At 52.2% G+C, this 15,632-nt stretch overlaps 1 protein-coding gene across 4 annotated transcripts in view; it reads left to right on the top strand.

The window, feature by feature from the left end:
- TTC3 (tetratricopeptide repeat domain 3) overlaps window positions 1-15,632 on the top strand; it is a 174,330-nt gene that overhangs the window by 95,173 nt on the left and 63,525 nt on the right. For all 4 annotated transcript variants that reach the window (XM_040423100.1, XM_040423102.1, XM_040423104.1 and 1 more), the window contains 3 exons: window positions 282-394; window positions 1,652-1,778; window positions 2,062-2,184. In XM_040423100.1, the coding sequence (XP_040279034.1) occupies window positions 282-394; window positions 1,652-1,778; window positions 2,062-2,184 (363 nt within the window). The remainder of the gene's footprint in view (window positions 1-281; window positions 395-1,651; window positions 1,779-2,061; window positions 2,185-15,632) is intronic.

Below are 15,632 nucleotides of genomic sequence, written 5' to 3'. Positions count from 1 at the left end.
CAGCTAAGACAGTTGAAGGATGAAACTGAGCATGTTCGACCTCAGTGAGCAGGACAAAGAAATAAGAAAAAACAAACGGCAGGTGGCGTTATACAGAAACATTGTATTGAATAACTTAGTGGTTATACAAAATTTTTAATTACATGCAATTACAAAAGAATTCAAATCCAGGTGCTGGTTTGAAAACATTGTTTGTGCATTACATTTTCAGCTGCAACTCATTTCTACTTTTACTACATAATTGCATTTGTTCTTGACAAGTTGGCTCTCACTCTTTGTAGGAGTTGGTCAAGGCTGAAAACCAGTTCAAGGGAATTATACAGCACCACTCGAAGGAGAAGTTTAACTGTCTGGCTTTTTATGGAATTGGCAATGTGTATTTTAGGCAAAATCGGTAAGTTCAAGGGGTTGTTCAGTGGCTTCGTATTGATGACCGCTTGTGTGAGCATTGCTTTCTCTTCAAAATTACCCCTTCGTTGTCTCCTTTGTAGAGGCGGCACAGTGTAGTTACAACTGAACATGAATTATTGAGTGATTGTCAAACAGCCCATTTTTGCAAAAAGTGCACTTTCTATCAGAGGGTAGAAGTTAAGTTACTGCCTAACGGCTGGAATCACTTTTCTCTGGGACAGTAAGGCTAGGGAGCGACATTTTTTACAATTGTGACATTTTGCTACTGCAACACAACAGTTGCAAAATATCCATCCGAGTTGGATTTCTTTGCGACTGCCCTGTCTCAACATGTCGCAGTGCGACACCATAGACTAACATTATAAAATGTCGCTCGACATTATAGCAAAATGAATGTTGTGTGACAAATGTTGCAGTGTAGTTGCACCCTATATGTCGCGCTACATATGTCGAGTAGCTCTAGCCTAAGGCTGGGGAGTCCGGCAGACTGTTCCGGCGGGTGAACAGCCGGTCAGATCTGCCCTGCCGCTAGTTTACGTGTTTCCCCGGACTGCCGCTCCGTCCCCATTGACTATAATGGGGGCGGGGATGGAGTTCCGACAGCAGCGTGGCAAGAGTCAGCTGGACTGAAAGTACTGCATGTCCTACTTTTAGTCCGGCTGCCTCTCGCCGTGCTGCCGCCGGAACTCCGCCCCATTATAGTCAATGGGGACGGCGCAGCAGTCCGGGGGGCACATGTGAACTAGCAGCAGGACGGATCCGACAGGCTGTTCACCTGCCGGACTTGCCTGCTGCTAATGTGAAAGTAGCCTGAGAGTATGGCCTGATGGTGTGGCTTCTCACATACAGTCAAGCCATGCCAGTTAGGGGCAGCCAATGGCCACATGATTTTTACGGCAAAATCATGGGGCCGTTGGTTGATGCAGGTGGACATGACTAGGCCGCATGCAGTCAGCTGCACTGTTGTGCCCTACCCTAATTGAGTTGGACAAATTAAAATCCAATTTTATGTGGTTCTTTGTTTTAATCACCTACGTCCAATGGACATTAAATTGTATGAGGGGAAAGATGAGAAAAATGTCTTTCTGTGACCAGTGTTCGGATTCTCTGTACTGAGTGGAGATCTCCACCATCTACACAATGTAAAGTTTGTATATTTTATAACAGTTTAACAGTTTTTTTTTTTTTTTTTATATATATTTTTTTTTATGATATAACTAATTACAGATTTGTTTTTCAGCTTTTCAGATGCATTAAATCAGTTTATTAAGTCAAAGACCATGGTAAATCATAAAATGGTCCCTGGTGTTTTAACTTGGCCTACCACATCTGTAGTCATTGAAGAAACTAGGCCTGAAAAATTACAGGTACGTGTTCACGTTTGGGTTGTCTTTGTATGACGCGCTTGACCAGCTAGTAGCGTCGTAGACGCCAGTAGAGCCGTGCACCACCAATAAATACTGGCTTTATTGCTCATGGGATCTTACTAGTCCTGTCTTAAAGAGAATAATTTTTCCTAAATTCTGTATCAGTAAGCAGGAGTATAATGGACTAAATTTATATGTTCTAATTTGCCTCGCTCAACCTTCTGCGGAGAGGACAGGAGATGGGCTTCACTCCAACCCTTTTTTTTTTTTTTTCTTCTTTTAGGTTCTCCTAGACAATTGCATTGAAGAGTGCAAGTTTCCACCTAAACCCGATGCTATTTGCCGCTATGAGCAGTGTTTAAGCTTGCCTAAGGCTCAGATCTATTTTTCAGACCCTGATTTCAAGGTAGGATAGAATAATGACCATTATTATTGTTCTGGTTTGAATATATGGCTTCATATGAAAAGTAGTACGGACAAGAAGTTAAAATGTTGCCTGCAGCGACCATTCTCATTCTGACCTGATCTGATGAAGGCTTATGGCCTGAAAAATAAATGATAATAAAAATAATAAGCTCACCATTTATTCATGTGTTTTTGTAGGTGGTCTTAACTTAATTTGAGGTCATCATACAGTAGCTTCTCCCTATTGTTACTTTAAAGAGGCTTTCTGGGAGTTCAATATAGATAGGTCATCAATATCCGATCAGTGGGGGTCTGACTCCAGGGACCCCCTACCCAATCAGCTGTTTGAAAAGTTCTAATCACTGCAGCCTCCTCACAGCTCACCAAGCACAGCGCCGTACATTGTGTAGTGGCTGTGCTTGGTATTGCAGTCTATTCTATTTACTTGAATGTAAATAAGCTACACATAGGCCAGGAATGGCCAACCTGTGGCTCTCCAGCTGTTGCAAAACTACAACTCCCAGCATTCCTAGACTGCTTACAGCGATCAGCCTACAGCAGGGCATGGTGGGAATTGTAGTTTTACAACAGCTGAAGAGCCGCAGGCTGGCCAGCCCAGACATAGGCTATGTGACCAATGAACTGGCCTAGGAAGTAGCTACTGCACAGAGTTCTACGGTTTCTTGAAGCAGATGATTGGTTGGGGTGTCAAGATTAGGACCCCCCAGGTCGTAAATATTTTACTATCAGAAAACCCCTATGAAGGGGCGGTTCACGGTCGTCTGCATGAGGCCTTAAAATGCAACTGGCTTGAAAATAACCCTCTGGCAAATGCTAAAAGCGAATGCTGTTTTTACAAGAGTTTGAAGACTTTGCCCCATTAGCTGACCATGTGCTGGGTACACGTAATAAGCATTATTTACCCTTTCCTGACGCAGCGATTTTCCATTTCTGCTTTTTTGTATTTCGCTCCCCGACATAACTTTATTTTTCCATTCACATAGCTGTATCAGGGTTTGTATTTTGTGCGACAAGTTGTACTTTCTAGTGCCACCATTTAATATTGCATACAATGCAGTGGGAAGCTGTAAAAAAATTCCAAATGGGGTGGAATTTGAAACGGAACGCAATTCCATCACAGTTTTAAGGGGTTTATTTTCATGGCGTTCATTATATGGTAAAACTGACTTTATTAAATTATTTTGGGAAGTAAAGTGATGGGAAAAAAATGTGAATTGGATATTTTTATTTACGACATTGCCACCCCCATCGGGAGTGGACGTCGGGCGCGCCGCTCTGGAGGGGTTAACTGTCATGCGTTCGGCCGGCACCCCAGCGGTGTTTCGGCCGCGATGTTGTTTGCCCAGCCCGCATTTCACGCGCTGCTCTGGTCTCTGTGGCCGGCCGATGCAGGGGCTAGCAATGCCCTAATTGGCTGTGCGCAGAGGCTTAGTTCGCCGCAAACTTCGTCCCCTGGTGGGGGGGGGGAAGAGGGCACTCTGGCGCAAATTCTTCCCGCCCTGCTCCCCCTCCCCCAGAAGCATGCTGAGCCTTCCCCCGGTCCTCAAAATGGCCTTAACCCTTTCATGCCCAGCTACCTCCTTAGGCTGGCATATCTGGGATCTACTCCTGGTGAACGCTGGTAATGCAGAGGATTTTAACCCTTTCCTTCCTCTTGTGCACTTGAGGCTGACATCGTAGTTTTAAAAATAAAAATGTGCGCCAGACGGGTCCCACTCCTCAGCCCTCACTACCGCGGGACCAACCTGTCTGTGTGGTACCACAATGGGCCGTGTCCTGTCTCGGATAGGGAGGACCTCTCATATTCCCAATTCGCCCTCCGGGGCCGTTTGGTTGATATTTCTCTACCTTCGCAAATCCCCTGGAGGACAGTTGAAGTATTCCCAATCCACGCTCCGGGTCGTTTGGTTGATAATTCTCCACCTGCGCAATCCAGTGACGGACCACTGCAGGATTCCCAATCCGTACTCTGGGGCCATTTGGTTGATGATTCTCCACCTGCTCAATACAGCGGAGAACCTCTGGAATTCCCAATCCACCCTTCGGGGTCGTTTGGTTGATAGTTCTCCACCTGCGCAATCCAGTGAAGGATCTCTGCAGGATTCCCAATCCGTCCTCCGGGGCCGTTTGGTTGATAATTCTCCACCTGCGCCATTCAGTGGAGAACCTCTGGAATTCCCAATCCACCCTCCTGGGTCGTTTGGTTGATAATTCTCAGCTGGCGCAATTTTATACAGGACCTCTGTTCCCATTCCACCCCCTGGGTAGTTTGGATGATAAGCCCCCACCTGCGCAGTCCGCAACTGCCAGGGGCGAGATTCTGAGGGGTAGACCTGCGCGCTAGCGGACCACAGCAGGTCATCTTCTCCTCGAATATCTCCACTCCCTTCCTCCCCGGGTCACGCTCAGGTGCACCCTCTTTCACAGGAGCAGGTCCGTCCGAGGGAGGGGGGGGGGAGGAGAATCACTTATTCAGACTCTGACATGAATCCGAAGCAATCTCCTAAGATTGCGTCTACGGTGGCCAGTAGCACTTGTCGTAGGCATTACCCCCCTTCCTTAGGCGGAATAATTGCACTACTTCAGGATACAGTTCTGACCTTATACACTGTCCCCTGCCATAGGTGGACTAAGTACAATAATAACACTGTTTTCAGTGCTGGACGTATACATTCCCCCTTCTGTAGGTGGCGGAATTGCATCTCCACTGGGTTCAGTACCTGCCATATTCATTAGCTCCTTCCATAGGTGGCGCGATGACATTCTCACTGGTTACAAGGTGTGCTGTCTGCATATCCCCTTACTCAGGTGCTAATTGCACTCCCACAGGGTACAGGACTCGCCATATGCACTAGTTCTCGCCGTGGGCATTAACCCCCCTTCTTAGGTGAGGTATTTTCCCTACCACTGGCTTAAAGGAAACCTGTCACGAGGATTTTGTGCATAGAGCTGGGGACATAGGCTGCTAGATGGCCGCTAGCTCATCTGCAATACCCAGTCCCCACAGCTCTCTGTGCTTTTATTGTGTTAAAAAACCTTTTTGATCAATATGCAAATGACCTGATATGAGTCCTGTGTACAGAGATGAGTCAAGCGGAAAGGAGCCCAGCACCGCCCCACGTCCTCCGAATCTCCTCCTTGCTGGCTGACGTCACAGAGCTGGAGCGCCAAAATCTCGCGATGCGCGAGCTAGCGCATGCGTAGTTCGTTCCCTGTGCTGATGCCAGCACAGGGAATGAACATGAAGCCGACACTGCGCATGCGCTAGCTCGCGGATCGCGAGATTTCGCCACTCCAGCTCTGTGACGTCAGCCAGCAAGGAGGAGATTCGGAGGACGCGGGGCGGTGCTGGGCTCCTTTCCGCTGGACTCATCTCCGGACACAGGACTCATATCAGGTCATTTGCATATTGATCAAAAAGGTTTTTTAACACAATAAAAGAGCAGAGAGCTGTGGGGACTGGGTATTGCAGATGTGCTAGTGGCCATCTAGCAGCCCATGTCCCCAGCTCTATGCGCAAAATCCTGGTGACAGGTTTCCTTTAAGTACTCGACGGTGCCCGGTACTCTTACTCTAGTGCTATATGGGTGCTGCCAGTGGACACGGTGGCTATTCCTCATTGTGTTCTTTTGGTGCTGGTTTTGGGCATGATTATAACTCCTCTGTCTTCTCAGGGGGTTTACTAGCATCACTTGTGTCCTAGAGACTCCCATCTCCATGGGCCTCTGTTGTTCCAGTCAGTCATGATATTGTCCGCATCAGTAGTAGTGCGGTACACCATTGCACATATATGGTGAGTATGTCCCAGCGAGTCAAGTGCTTCACTGACTGTATTCTCTATCCACCACTCCTCCTTCTCTGGGACAGTGGTTATGCTGGCCCTCTGGTAGCTGCTACAGCTTGTTCTCCTCCACAGGTGCAGCCTTTTGCTAATGCTCGAGTTCGTGGTCGCTGCAGTGGGACATCCCCTCAGGTAGGGGCCCTACCCTGGCGCTAGCTTGGCAGTTGCTCCTGTTCAGCGCCGTTCCAGGTAGAGTTTTTAAGGCTGCTCTACTTAAACTGGAGCAGTATGGTACGTGGCTTCTACGGATAGTCTCAGGCCTCCCCTTCAGTTTTGCGCTGACGGGGCAAGCGCTGGCTACTACTGTGGGAGCGGGATTGCGTTACCACTACATACTTGGGTTCTGACTGTTCAGCTCTTTCGCCAGGTGAGCACTTCTAGCACTGAGTTCGGTGGCCTTTGCGGGTGGCCCCTCCTCTGCTGGGGTATGGGGCTAGCAATACAGTGTGACTCCCCTTGCCTGGCTTCCTCCTCAGGCAGAGTTTTTTTTTTTTGCGCAGCCACTTAATCCTTGGCTACTTCTGTATAGCGCCAGTCTCAGACGGGAAATGGGCTTGGACCTAGCCTATTTTTCCCCTGTCCTTTTCCTCCTCTTGATCATGGTCCATTGACACCCCGCATGCCTTGGTAGTTCCTATGTTGCTACCTTCCCTCATCTGCATTTGCACGGGGTATTCTTTCTCGTGCATGGCATTGGGGGACACAGCACCATGGGTATATGCCCAGCTGCCACTAGGAGGCTGACACTAGAAACACAAAAGTGTTGGCTCCGCCCAGGTGGGCTATACCCCTCTGCAAGAGCCGAGATACCCCAGTCTAGTTCTAGTGTCCGTAGGAGGCAGACATGACCTGTCTTGCAGGTCATCCTGCTGAATTTATTTTTTATTTTGTTCTATTTTTTCTCTTTTTTTCTACAGGTTCTTCCTGATGCAGGGGTGGCTCCATCGTGTTCCACTTTAGTTGCCCCCCTGCGGGCGCGTACTCAGGTACCCGGCAGCCACCTAGTCCCCACTTATCTGCTTCCGCAGAGGAATTCCGGCGGACCCACGGCTCCCGTGTTGAGTCCGCCGAGGGGGTGGTCATTGCTGCGCCTGAAAACGTCAGAAGGTGAGTATGGCAGTGTCTCCCCCTCCCCCACCACCCTGTGTCTCCTTGTGTCCTGGCCCCCTTTTTAGCCTAGCACTTGGGTCCGGAGGAGTTCCTCCAACTTAGGGGGCACTGCACGCTTGCCTGGGGTTCTTTTCTGCGTGGGGCAAAACTTTTTGGGGCACCCTCGTTTCTAGGGTCTGGCCCTTTAAGACGGCCGGTTCTGCTTTTTCGGCTCCTTCCCGTACTTACGGGTTTCCCCCTGCTCCTACCTGGCCTTCCGGGCCCCCGCACCCCGCCGGGGACTCGGCGCTGCGTCTCCGCTTCTGCTGCTGCCTCCGGGCGTTACCGCGATCGCGGGCGTCCGTTTCCGGCAGTTTTTTTCTACTTTAGGCCCCGGCTTTTCTTCAGCCTAGGTCGCAGGTCACGTGGGGCGGAGCTCCGCTCCGCCTCCTGCCTTCCCGGGCTTTTCGCCTCTCCCTCCCCTCTGTGGGTGGCGCCCTGGGAGGCGCGCTTTTTCTTACCCCAGCGCGGGCTGCTGGGGGGGTGTGGCTTCCTCTACTACCGGCTCCTGTCCTGCCTGCAGCTTCTCCTGCGACTCGTCTCTCTGGACGTGCTTCTGTGGGACACAGCACCTTGGGTCTGGTAGGCAGCCTCTGGCTGACTCTCTTCTTTTTTGCTTTGCAGGCTCCTCCATACCGCCCTCATGTCTTCTTCTGGTCGGGCCCCCACTCCCCCTGCCACCATTTCTACTCATTACGCCTGTTCTGTGTGTAGTAGGAAGTTCCCATGTGGTCAGTCTTCCTCTCTCTGTGTGCAGTGCCTTCCCCCCGGGCCCACCCAGTCCGCCCCTGCGGCCTCCTCCTTGTCGGTCCTTCCGGAATGGGCTGCTACCCTATCCCAGGCTATAGGTAACCTTGCCAGCCTCTCCCAATCCCTAGCGCAGTCCTTGGACCGCTTGCCCGCTCAGATTGCGGCCGCCTCGGGCAGGGACCCCCCCGCCGGGGAAGTCCGTTCCCGCTCTGGTACAAGGTCCAGCAAGCGACCTCGCACAGCCTCGGCCGGGTCCCATTCTTCCTCAGCTACCCCGGATCACTCCCCGGTTAGGTCTGAGTCGGGCGAAATTTCTTCTTCAGCCGCTTCCGCCGTTCCTGGGGACTCCTCCGCTTCTGATTCTGAATCAGAGCGGTGCTCGGCGATGTCTGCGGCCATTCAGGACCTCATCAAAGCCGTCCGTGACGCGCTCCATGTGCAGGACGTTCCCTCCTCCTCCTCCCTGGAGTCGGTGTCCTTCCGCCGGGCTAGACGTTCCACTGTGGTCTTCCCGAATCACGAGGATCTGGACGCGCTTCTGGCTAAGGAGTGGCGTCATCCTGATCGGCGCCTTCATCTTACCAAGGCCTCTGACGTCCCCTATCCCTTTTCTGAGGAGTCTGTCAACACCTGGACGGTTCCTCCTCAGGTGGACCCTCAGGTTGCTCGCCTGGCGAAGGCTACTACCCTTCCCCTGGCTGACGCGGCTTCCTTGTCGGATCCCGCTGACAAACGGGTCGACTCTTTGGCCAAGTCTGTTTTCGTCGCAGCGGGTGCCGCCATCCGCCCTGCGTTTGCCGCCTCCTGGGTGGCTAAGGCCTGCGCTATCTGGGCAAAACAGCTTGTTCGCGCCTTACCCCCAGACTCTGATCAAGGGGAACTGGCAGTGCTTGCCTCTCAAATTTACCAGGCGTCCAAATTTCTTTGCGATGCCTCTATGGAATCGGCCCGCCGATCCGGCCGTGCGGCCGCTAACTCTGTGGCCATTCGCCGCACCATCTGGCTTCGTTCTTGGGCGGCAGATTCCGCCTCCAAGAAGGCTCTGATTTCCCTTCCCTTTCTCAGTGGGAAGCTCTTTGGGAAGCGTTTGGAGGAGCTCATTTCGGAGGCCACTGGCGGTAAGAGCTCTCTTCTTCCCCAGAATCAGCCTCGCCGCCGTCGCTTTCCTGGGTCGTCCTCTCGGGCGCAGTCCTTTCGGTCCTTTCGGGCCCCCGCTGCCCGAACTGACAAGAAGTCCTCCAGGCCTTCCTTTAAGGCCAAGCCCTCCTGGCATGCCAAGCCCAAACCTGCTCGCCCTCAGTCCACTAAACCTCCTTCCGCATGACTCTGTCAAGGTGGGAGGGCGTCTGCTCGCCTTTCAGGACGTCTGGCGAGCAAGCGTAGAAGACGCTTGGGTTCTGGAGGTAGTCTCCTCCGGATACAGGATCGAGTTTTCCGATCTTCCGCCGGGACGGTTCTTCCTGACGTCGCCCCCCAGGTCCCCCTCCAGGGCAGAAGGTTTTTTTCAGGCCATTCGTTCCCTTCGCTCTCTAGGGGTCATCGTTCCGGTTCCAGAATCAGAACGTTTTCGGGGGTTCTATTCGAATCTGTTCACGGTTCCCAAGAAGGACGGTTCGCTCCGTCCTATCCTGGACCTGAAGGCGCTGAATCACTTTGTCCGGGTCCGCCACTTTCGTATGGAATCCCTCCGGTCGGTGATCGCCTCCTTGGAGTCGGACGAGTTCCTGTCGTCCATCGACATTCAGGACGCCTATCTCCACGTACCCATTGCCCTCTCCCACCAAAGGTTCCTTCGCTTCGCGGTAGGTTCTCTTCATTTCCAATTCGTAGCCCTGCCCTTCGGCCTGGCCTCTGCTCCGAGGGTCTTCACCAAGGTGTTGGCGCCTCTCATGGCCCTTCTACGTACCAGGGGGGTCGCTTTGGTACCTTACCTGGACGACCTTCTGATTCGGGCCCCGTCGTTGGAGGACAACCTGTCCAGCCTGCACATCACCCTCTCAGCTCTTGCTCAGTTCGGGTGGCTCGTCAACCACTCCAAGTCCTCCCTCGTCCCATGCCAGAGGATGCCTTTCCTGGGCATGAATTTCGAAACTCGCCTCGGGCGGGTGTTTCTCCCCCCAGAGAAGATTGCCTCCCTTCAGGCGGGGGTGACTCTTCTCCGCGGTCCGTCCACCTTGACTATCAGGACGTGTATGCGCGTCCTGGGGAGGATGGTGGCTTCCTTCAAAGCCATTCCCTATTCCCAATTCCACTCCCGGGACCTTCAGTTGTTTCTCCTATCCAGGTGGGACAAGTCCCAGGCAGGTCTCGATCGCCTGGTTCGTCTCCCTCTCCAGCTTCGCCAGGACCTCTCCTGGTGGCTGCTTCCTCGGACGGTGTCCCTGGGCCGTTCTTTTCTTCCCCCCAGTTGGCGGGTGATCACGACGGACGCCAGCCTCTCGGGTTGGGGAGCGGTCCTCGACTCTCTCACAGTCCAGGGTCTTTGGTCTGCTCAGGAGTCCTCCCTGCAGATAAATGTGCTCGAGCTCAGGGCAATTTTCCTGGCACTGTCTCACTGGACCCCACGTCTCCGCGGTCTCCCGGTCCGGGTTCAAACAGACAATTCCACCGCCGTGGCTTATCTGAACCACCAAGGGGGCACCAGGAGCGTGATGGCCTTGCAGGAAGCCTCCCATATCCTGCGCTGGGCGGAGACCCACGTTCCCGTCCTCTCCGCGGTACACATTCCCGGGGTCGACAATTGGGCGGCAGACTTCCTCAGTCGTCAGCTAGTCGACCCGGGCGAGTGGTCTCTACACCCAGAGGTGTTCCTCCAACTTTGTCACCGATGGGGAACTCCGGACGTGGATCTCTTCGCGTCACGTCTCAACCACAGGATCCCGCGCTATGTCGCGCGGTCCAGAGACCCTCAGGCTTTCGCGGTAGACGCCCTAGTTCTGCCTTGGTCTCAGTTCAACCTTTTGTACCTGTTCCCCCCCATTCCCCTCCTGCCCCGAGTGCTCAAGCGTCTCAAGGCAGCCCAGGTTTCGGCAATCCTGGTGGCTCCGGATTGGCCCCGCAGGGCGTGGTACGCAGATCTAGTGTTTCTGCTCGCCGACCTCCCGTGGCGACTTCCCCCGCGCCACGATCTCCTTTCTCAGGGTCCTCTGTACCACCCGAATTTACCTCAGCTTCGTTTGACGGCGTGGCCGTTGAGACCGCGGTCTTGAAGTCCCGTGGCCTCTCGGATTCTGTCATTCAGACGATGCTTCATGCTCGCAAACCCCAGTCAGCCCGTATTTACTACCGGACCTGGAGAGCGTATTTTGCCTGGTGCGAGTCTGGGCGTTTCCGTCCGCTCCATTTCTCCGTCCCTAACGTTCTGGCCTTCCTTCAGGCCGGTTTTGAGAAGGGTCTTCGCCTGGCTTCTCTCAGAGGACAGATTTCGGCCCTCTCAGTCCTTTTCCAACGTCCCGTGGCCTCGCGGGCTCAGGTTAGGACTTTTCTACAGGGTGTCGCTCGCCGAGCCCCTCCCTTTCGTTTTCCAGTGGAGCCGTGGGACCTGAATCTCGTCCTTGACGCCCTTCAGTCTTCTCCCTTCGAGCCTTTGGCAGAGATTTCTCTGTCGTTTGTCTCGTTCAAGGTGGCCTTCTTAGTGGCAGTCACCTCCATCCGCCGGGTTTCCGAACTGGCGGCGCTTTCTTGCCGTTCGCCTTTCCTGGTTTTCCATCAGGACAAGGTGGTGTTGCGTCCCGTTCCCTCTTTTCTTCCAAAGGTGGTTTCCTCGTTTCATATCAATGAAGAGATCGTCCTTCCCTCTTTCTGCCCTAATCCTTCTCACCCTAGGGAGAAATCCCTCCATTGCCTTGATGTTGTTCGGGCCCTCCGCCTGTACCTTCGCCTCACGGAACCCTTCCGTCGTTCGGATTCCCTTTTCGTGGTCCCGGCGGGTCCTCGTAGGGGTTTGCCTGCCTCCAAGGCCACCATCTCTCGCTGGGTTCGATCGGCTGTCAAGGAGGCCTATATCGCAAAGGGCCGTGCTCCCCCTTCCAGGTTGACCGCTCATTCGACTAGGGCAGTTGGGGCTTCCTGGGCAGTGCGTCATCAGGCATCTGCTTCCCAGGTCTGCCGGGCCGCCACCTGGGCGTCAGTTCACACTTTCTCTAAGTTTTACCACATTCATTCTCTGGCTTCCGCTGACGCTAGCCTGGGGCGCAAGGTTCTGCAAGCAGCTGTGTTTTAGATTGGCGACATGGCGTTCTTCTTCCCTCCCTCAGGGACTGCTTTGGGACGTCCCATGGTGCTGTGTCCCCCAATGCCATGCACGAGAAAAGTGGATTTTTTGTACTCACCGTAAAATCCTTTTCTCGTAGTAGGCATTGGGGGACACAGATCCCGCCCTTTTTTCTTATTGAGTTTCTTCTTGTTGTGGTCCCGGCGATTTGTGGTCGTTGGGTTCCCCAGTTGAAGACTTGTTGGCGTTCAGTTTCTGTTTGTTCAGGTGTGTGGCGTTCCTACTGCTTTTGTACCGACTGGTGTATCTCGGCTCTTGCAGAGGGGTATAGCCCACCTGGGCGGAGCCAACACTTTTGTGTTTCTAGTGTCAGCCTCCTAGTGGCAGCTGGGCATATACCCATGGTGCTGTGTCCCCCAATGCCTACTACGAGAAAAGGATTTTACGGTGAGTACAAAAAATCCACTTTTTGGTGGCCTTTCATTCCAGACACGCTCCGGTCCCGACTGGTGGGATGTGGCGCCCTCCACATCACCCCCTCTATGGGGACTCCTTCCATTGGTCTGGGTGTGCTAACGGTATCTACACGAAAGCTCCCCACCTTCTCTCCCGAGCAGGAGTTCCAGAAGCATACGACATGGACGCCCTGACTTCTCCTTGGCGGGAGTTCTTCCTCCCTTGGTCACTGCCACTCAGAGATTACCTTCTTTCAGGGTCCGGTCTTGCATCGGCATTTAGGGTCTTGGCTGACGGCGTGGCTATTGAAAATGTCATCCTGATGTGGAGAAGGTTTTTTTCGGCGGACGTCATCCGCACTATGATTCAGGCCGGGAAGCCTGCACCGCCCAGGATCTATTATAGGACCTGACGGTCCTCCTGGGCTTCTGTGAAAGCCGGGACATTCCCTCACTCAGTTTTTTTCCCTCTCCACGATCCTATCCTTTCTACAATCAGGGTTGGACATTGGTTTAGCCCTTAGTTTCCTTGATGGGTCAGGTGTTGGCACTTCTATCCTGGGGCAGCTTCCAGCGTCCTCTGGTGCCCATGGAAAACTTTCCTTCAGGGAGTGGCACATTCGGTTCCTCTGTACCATCCTTTACCGCCTTGGGATCTGAATATAGTTCTTTCAGCGTTCCAGTCTTCTCCCTTTGAGCCCTTGGGGAGAGATGTCTCCGGCTCCTGTCCTAGAAGGTAGTTTTTTCTTGTGACTATCACATCCATCAGACGGGTGTCCGAGTTGGGGGTGCTCTCTTGCAGAGAACCCTTCCTGGGTCTTCACAAGGATAAGGTAGTTCTCCGGCCCCTTTTCTTTTTCTCCGAAGGTGGTCTCTGTCTTCCACATCAATGTAGAAATTGTCCCTAAGGAAGGGAGTTACGTCATGGCTCTGATCATTATTGGTGGCCTCCAGTCCCTTCTGGCATACGGAACCCCCTTTTTTTGTCATTCGGAGGTTCCGCGCAAGGGATTGGCGGCCTCCAAGGTGGCAATTGCACGATGGATTCGGTCTGCAAATGCTGTACCATTCCGCACCCGTTGCGGGGTTCCGCCCTTAGGTGTCACGGCCTGCTCCATTGAGCGGTGGGCGCTTCTTGGACTCTGAGGCTTCGGCTGCGCAGTTGTGTAACGCGGCTACCGGTCCTCCTTACACACATCCACAAAATTTTACCAGGTGCATACTTCTGCATCGGCGGACGCTGCTTTGGCCGCATGGTCTTGCAGATGGCAGTTTCTTAGCTACCAGCAGGGACGCTTGCTTCCATGGGTCTGTGGTTTTTTCCCTCCCCGTGGACTGCTTTTGGACGTCCCACGGTTCCTGTGTCCCCCAATGAATATGGGCGAGAAAAGGAGATTTTTGTATAACTTACCAGTAAAATATCTTTCTCGCTCTTCATTGGGGACACAGCACCCACCCAGTATTGTTGTTCAGCCACAGTTGTGGCAGTTGCTGGTTAGAACCCTGTTGGGTCTTTTGCCATGGTTGTGTTCCATGTTTTTTTCTCCTACTGCGTGTCACAAACTGAAGCTCTCTCTCCAGGCTGGAGGGGGTATAGCTGCCAGGGGAGGAGCTAACAGCTTTTACTAGTGTCAACGCCTCCTAGAGGACATGGCTATACCCACGGTTCCTGTGTCCCCCAATGAAGAGCGAGAAGGAGATTTTACTGGTAAGTTATACAAAAATCTCCTTTTTTTCCCCGTTATGCCATTCACTGTATGAACTAGGTTTTTTTTTTATATATATATATATATATATATATATATATATATATATATATATATATATATATATATATATTATTTTTTTTTATATTGCTATAGTGCGGGCGTTTTCGCATGCAGCGATGCCCATGATGTTTTTATTTTTTTATGTTCATTTTATAAAATTTTCAGGAAAAGGGGGTGATTTGAATTTTTAGGTTTTAATTTATTTTTATTTTTAAACTTCTTTTTTTTTTTTTTTTTTTTTAGGTTCCCAAGTGGACCACAGGTTGCAATCATGAGATTGCAACTCGTATAGAAATTCCATTATTCTAAACAGAAATCACTATATCAAAGTTCAGTGCTGCCACCTGCTGGCATCAACTTTGATATCGAAATACTGAGCCTGTAAGCCTAGTTCAGGCTCATTATTACCATAGGATGCTTTCCCCGATCTCCACGTGCGCTTCTGGGTTTTAGCACTTTCAGATGTCGTGGTTACATTTTACCATGGCATCTGAGGGGTTAAATGTCCACAGTTGGCATTATCTCCTATCGTGGACATTAGCCGTGGGTGACTGCTGTATGAAACCGCAGGTACCCGGCGGCTGTGGTGCTTGCTGCGCTCTGGAGCATGCGCCATCTTTAAAGACCTGTCATTAAAGGGGTTATCCCATCATAATGATCACTGTTAAATCAGTTAATGATTTGACAGTGATCATTTTTGTAAATATACTTGATTAAAAAATTCCCACCGTTTAGGATAAAATTCATTCCCACTTACCTTATTGTTGTGACTCGGTCTCCCCTGGTTACGGCCACCGCTCTTCTCCAGTCGCGCTTGCTCAGAAGACGACTCCTTTTCTCCCGGCAGGGCTGCTCGCTGTCCTGAACGCGCACGCTGCCGCGCATGCGCGACGGGGACTTCTTCCCGGCCAGAATAGTACAGAGCTGCGAACGCGCACGCCGGCTCTGTACTATACTGGCCAGAAATAAGTCACATGGCGCATGCGCGGCAGCGTGCGCGTTCAGTCCAGCGCGCGGCCCGGCCAGGAGAAGACTTCAATCAAGATGAAGCCCGCCCCCAGCCAGAATCCAGGAAGTGAACGGCGCGGTGGTAGCAGGTAAGTATGAAAAGGCGAAGTGGGATAACCCCTTTAAAGGTCTGGAATGAATTAAACTATCAGCACTGATATCCAATAGTGTAATATGAATAATTCATGGGTTCATACAGGTACCCCCATAGTTACGTGCCGACGCTGTGCTGTGATCATGGCC

The sequence above is a fragment of the Bufo bufo genome, chromosome 3, assembly GCF_905171765.1.
Source record: "Bufo bufo chromosome 3, aBufBuf1.1, whole genome shotgun sequence".
NCBI classification, from domain to species: Eukaryota; Metazoa; Chordata; class Amphibia; order Anura; family Bufonidae; genus Bufo; species Bufo bufo.
Note: the sequence above shows the minus strand (reverse complement) of the source record. Positions and strands in the feature narration are given on the sequence as shown.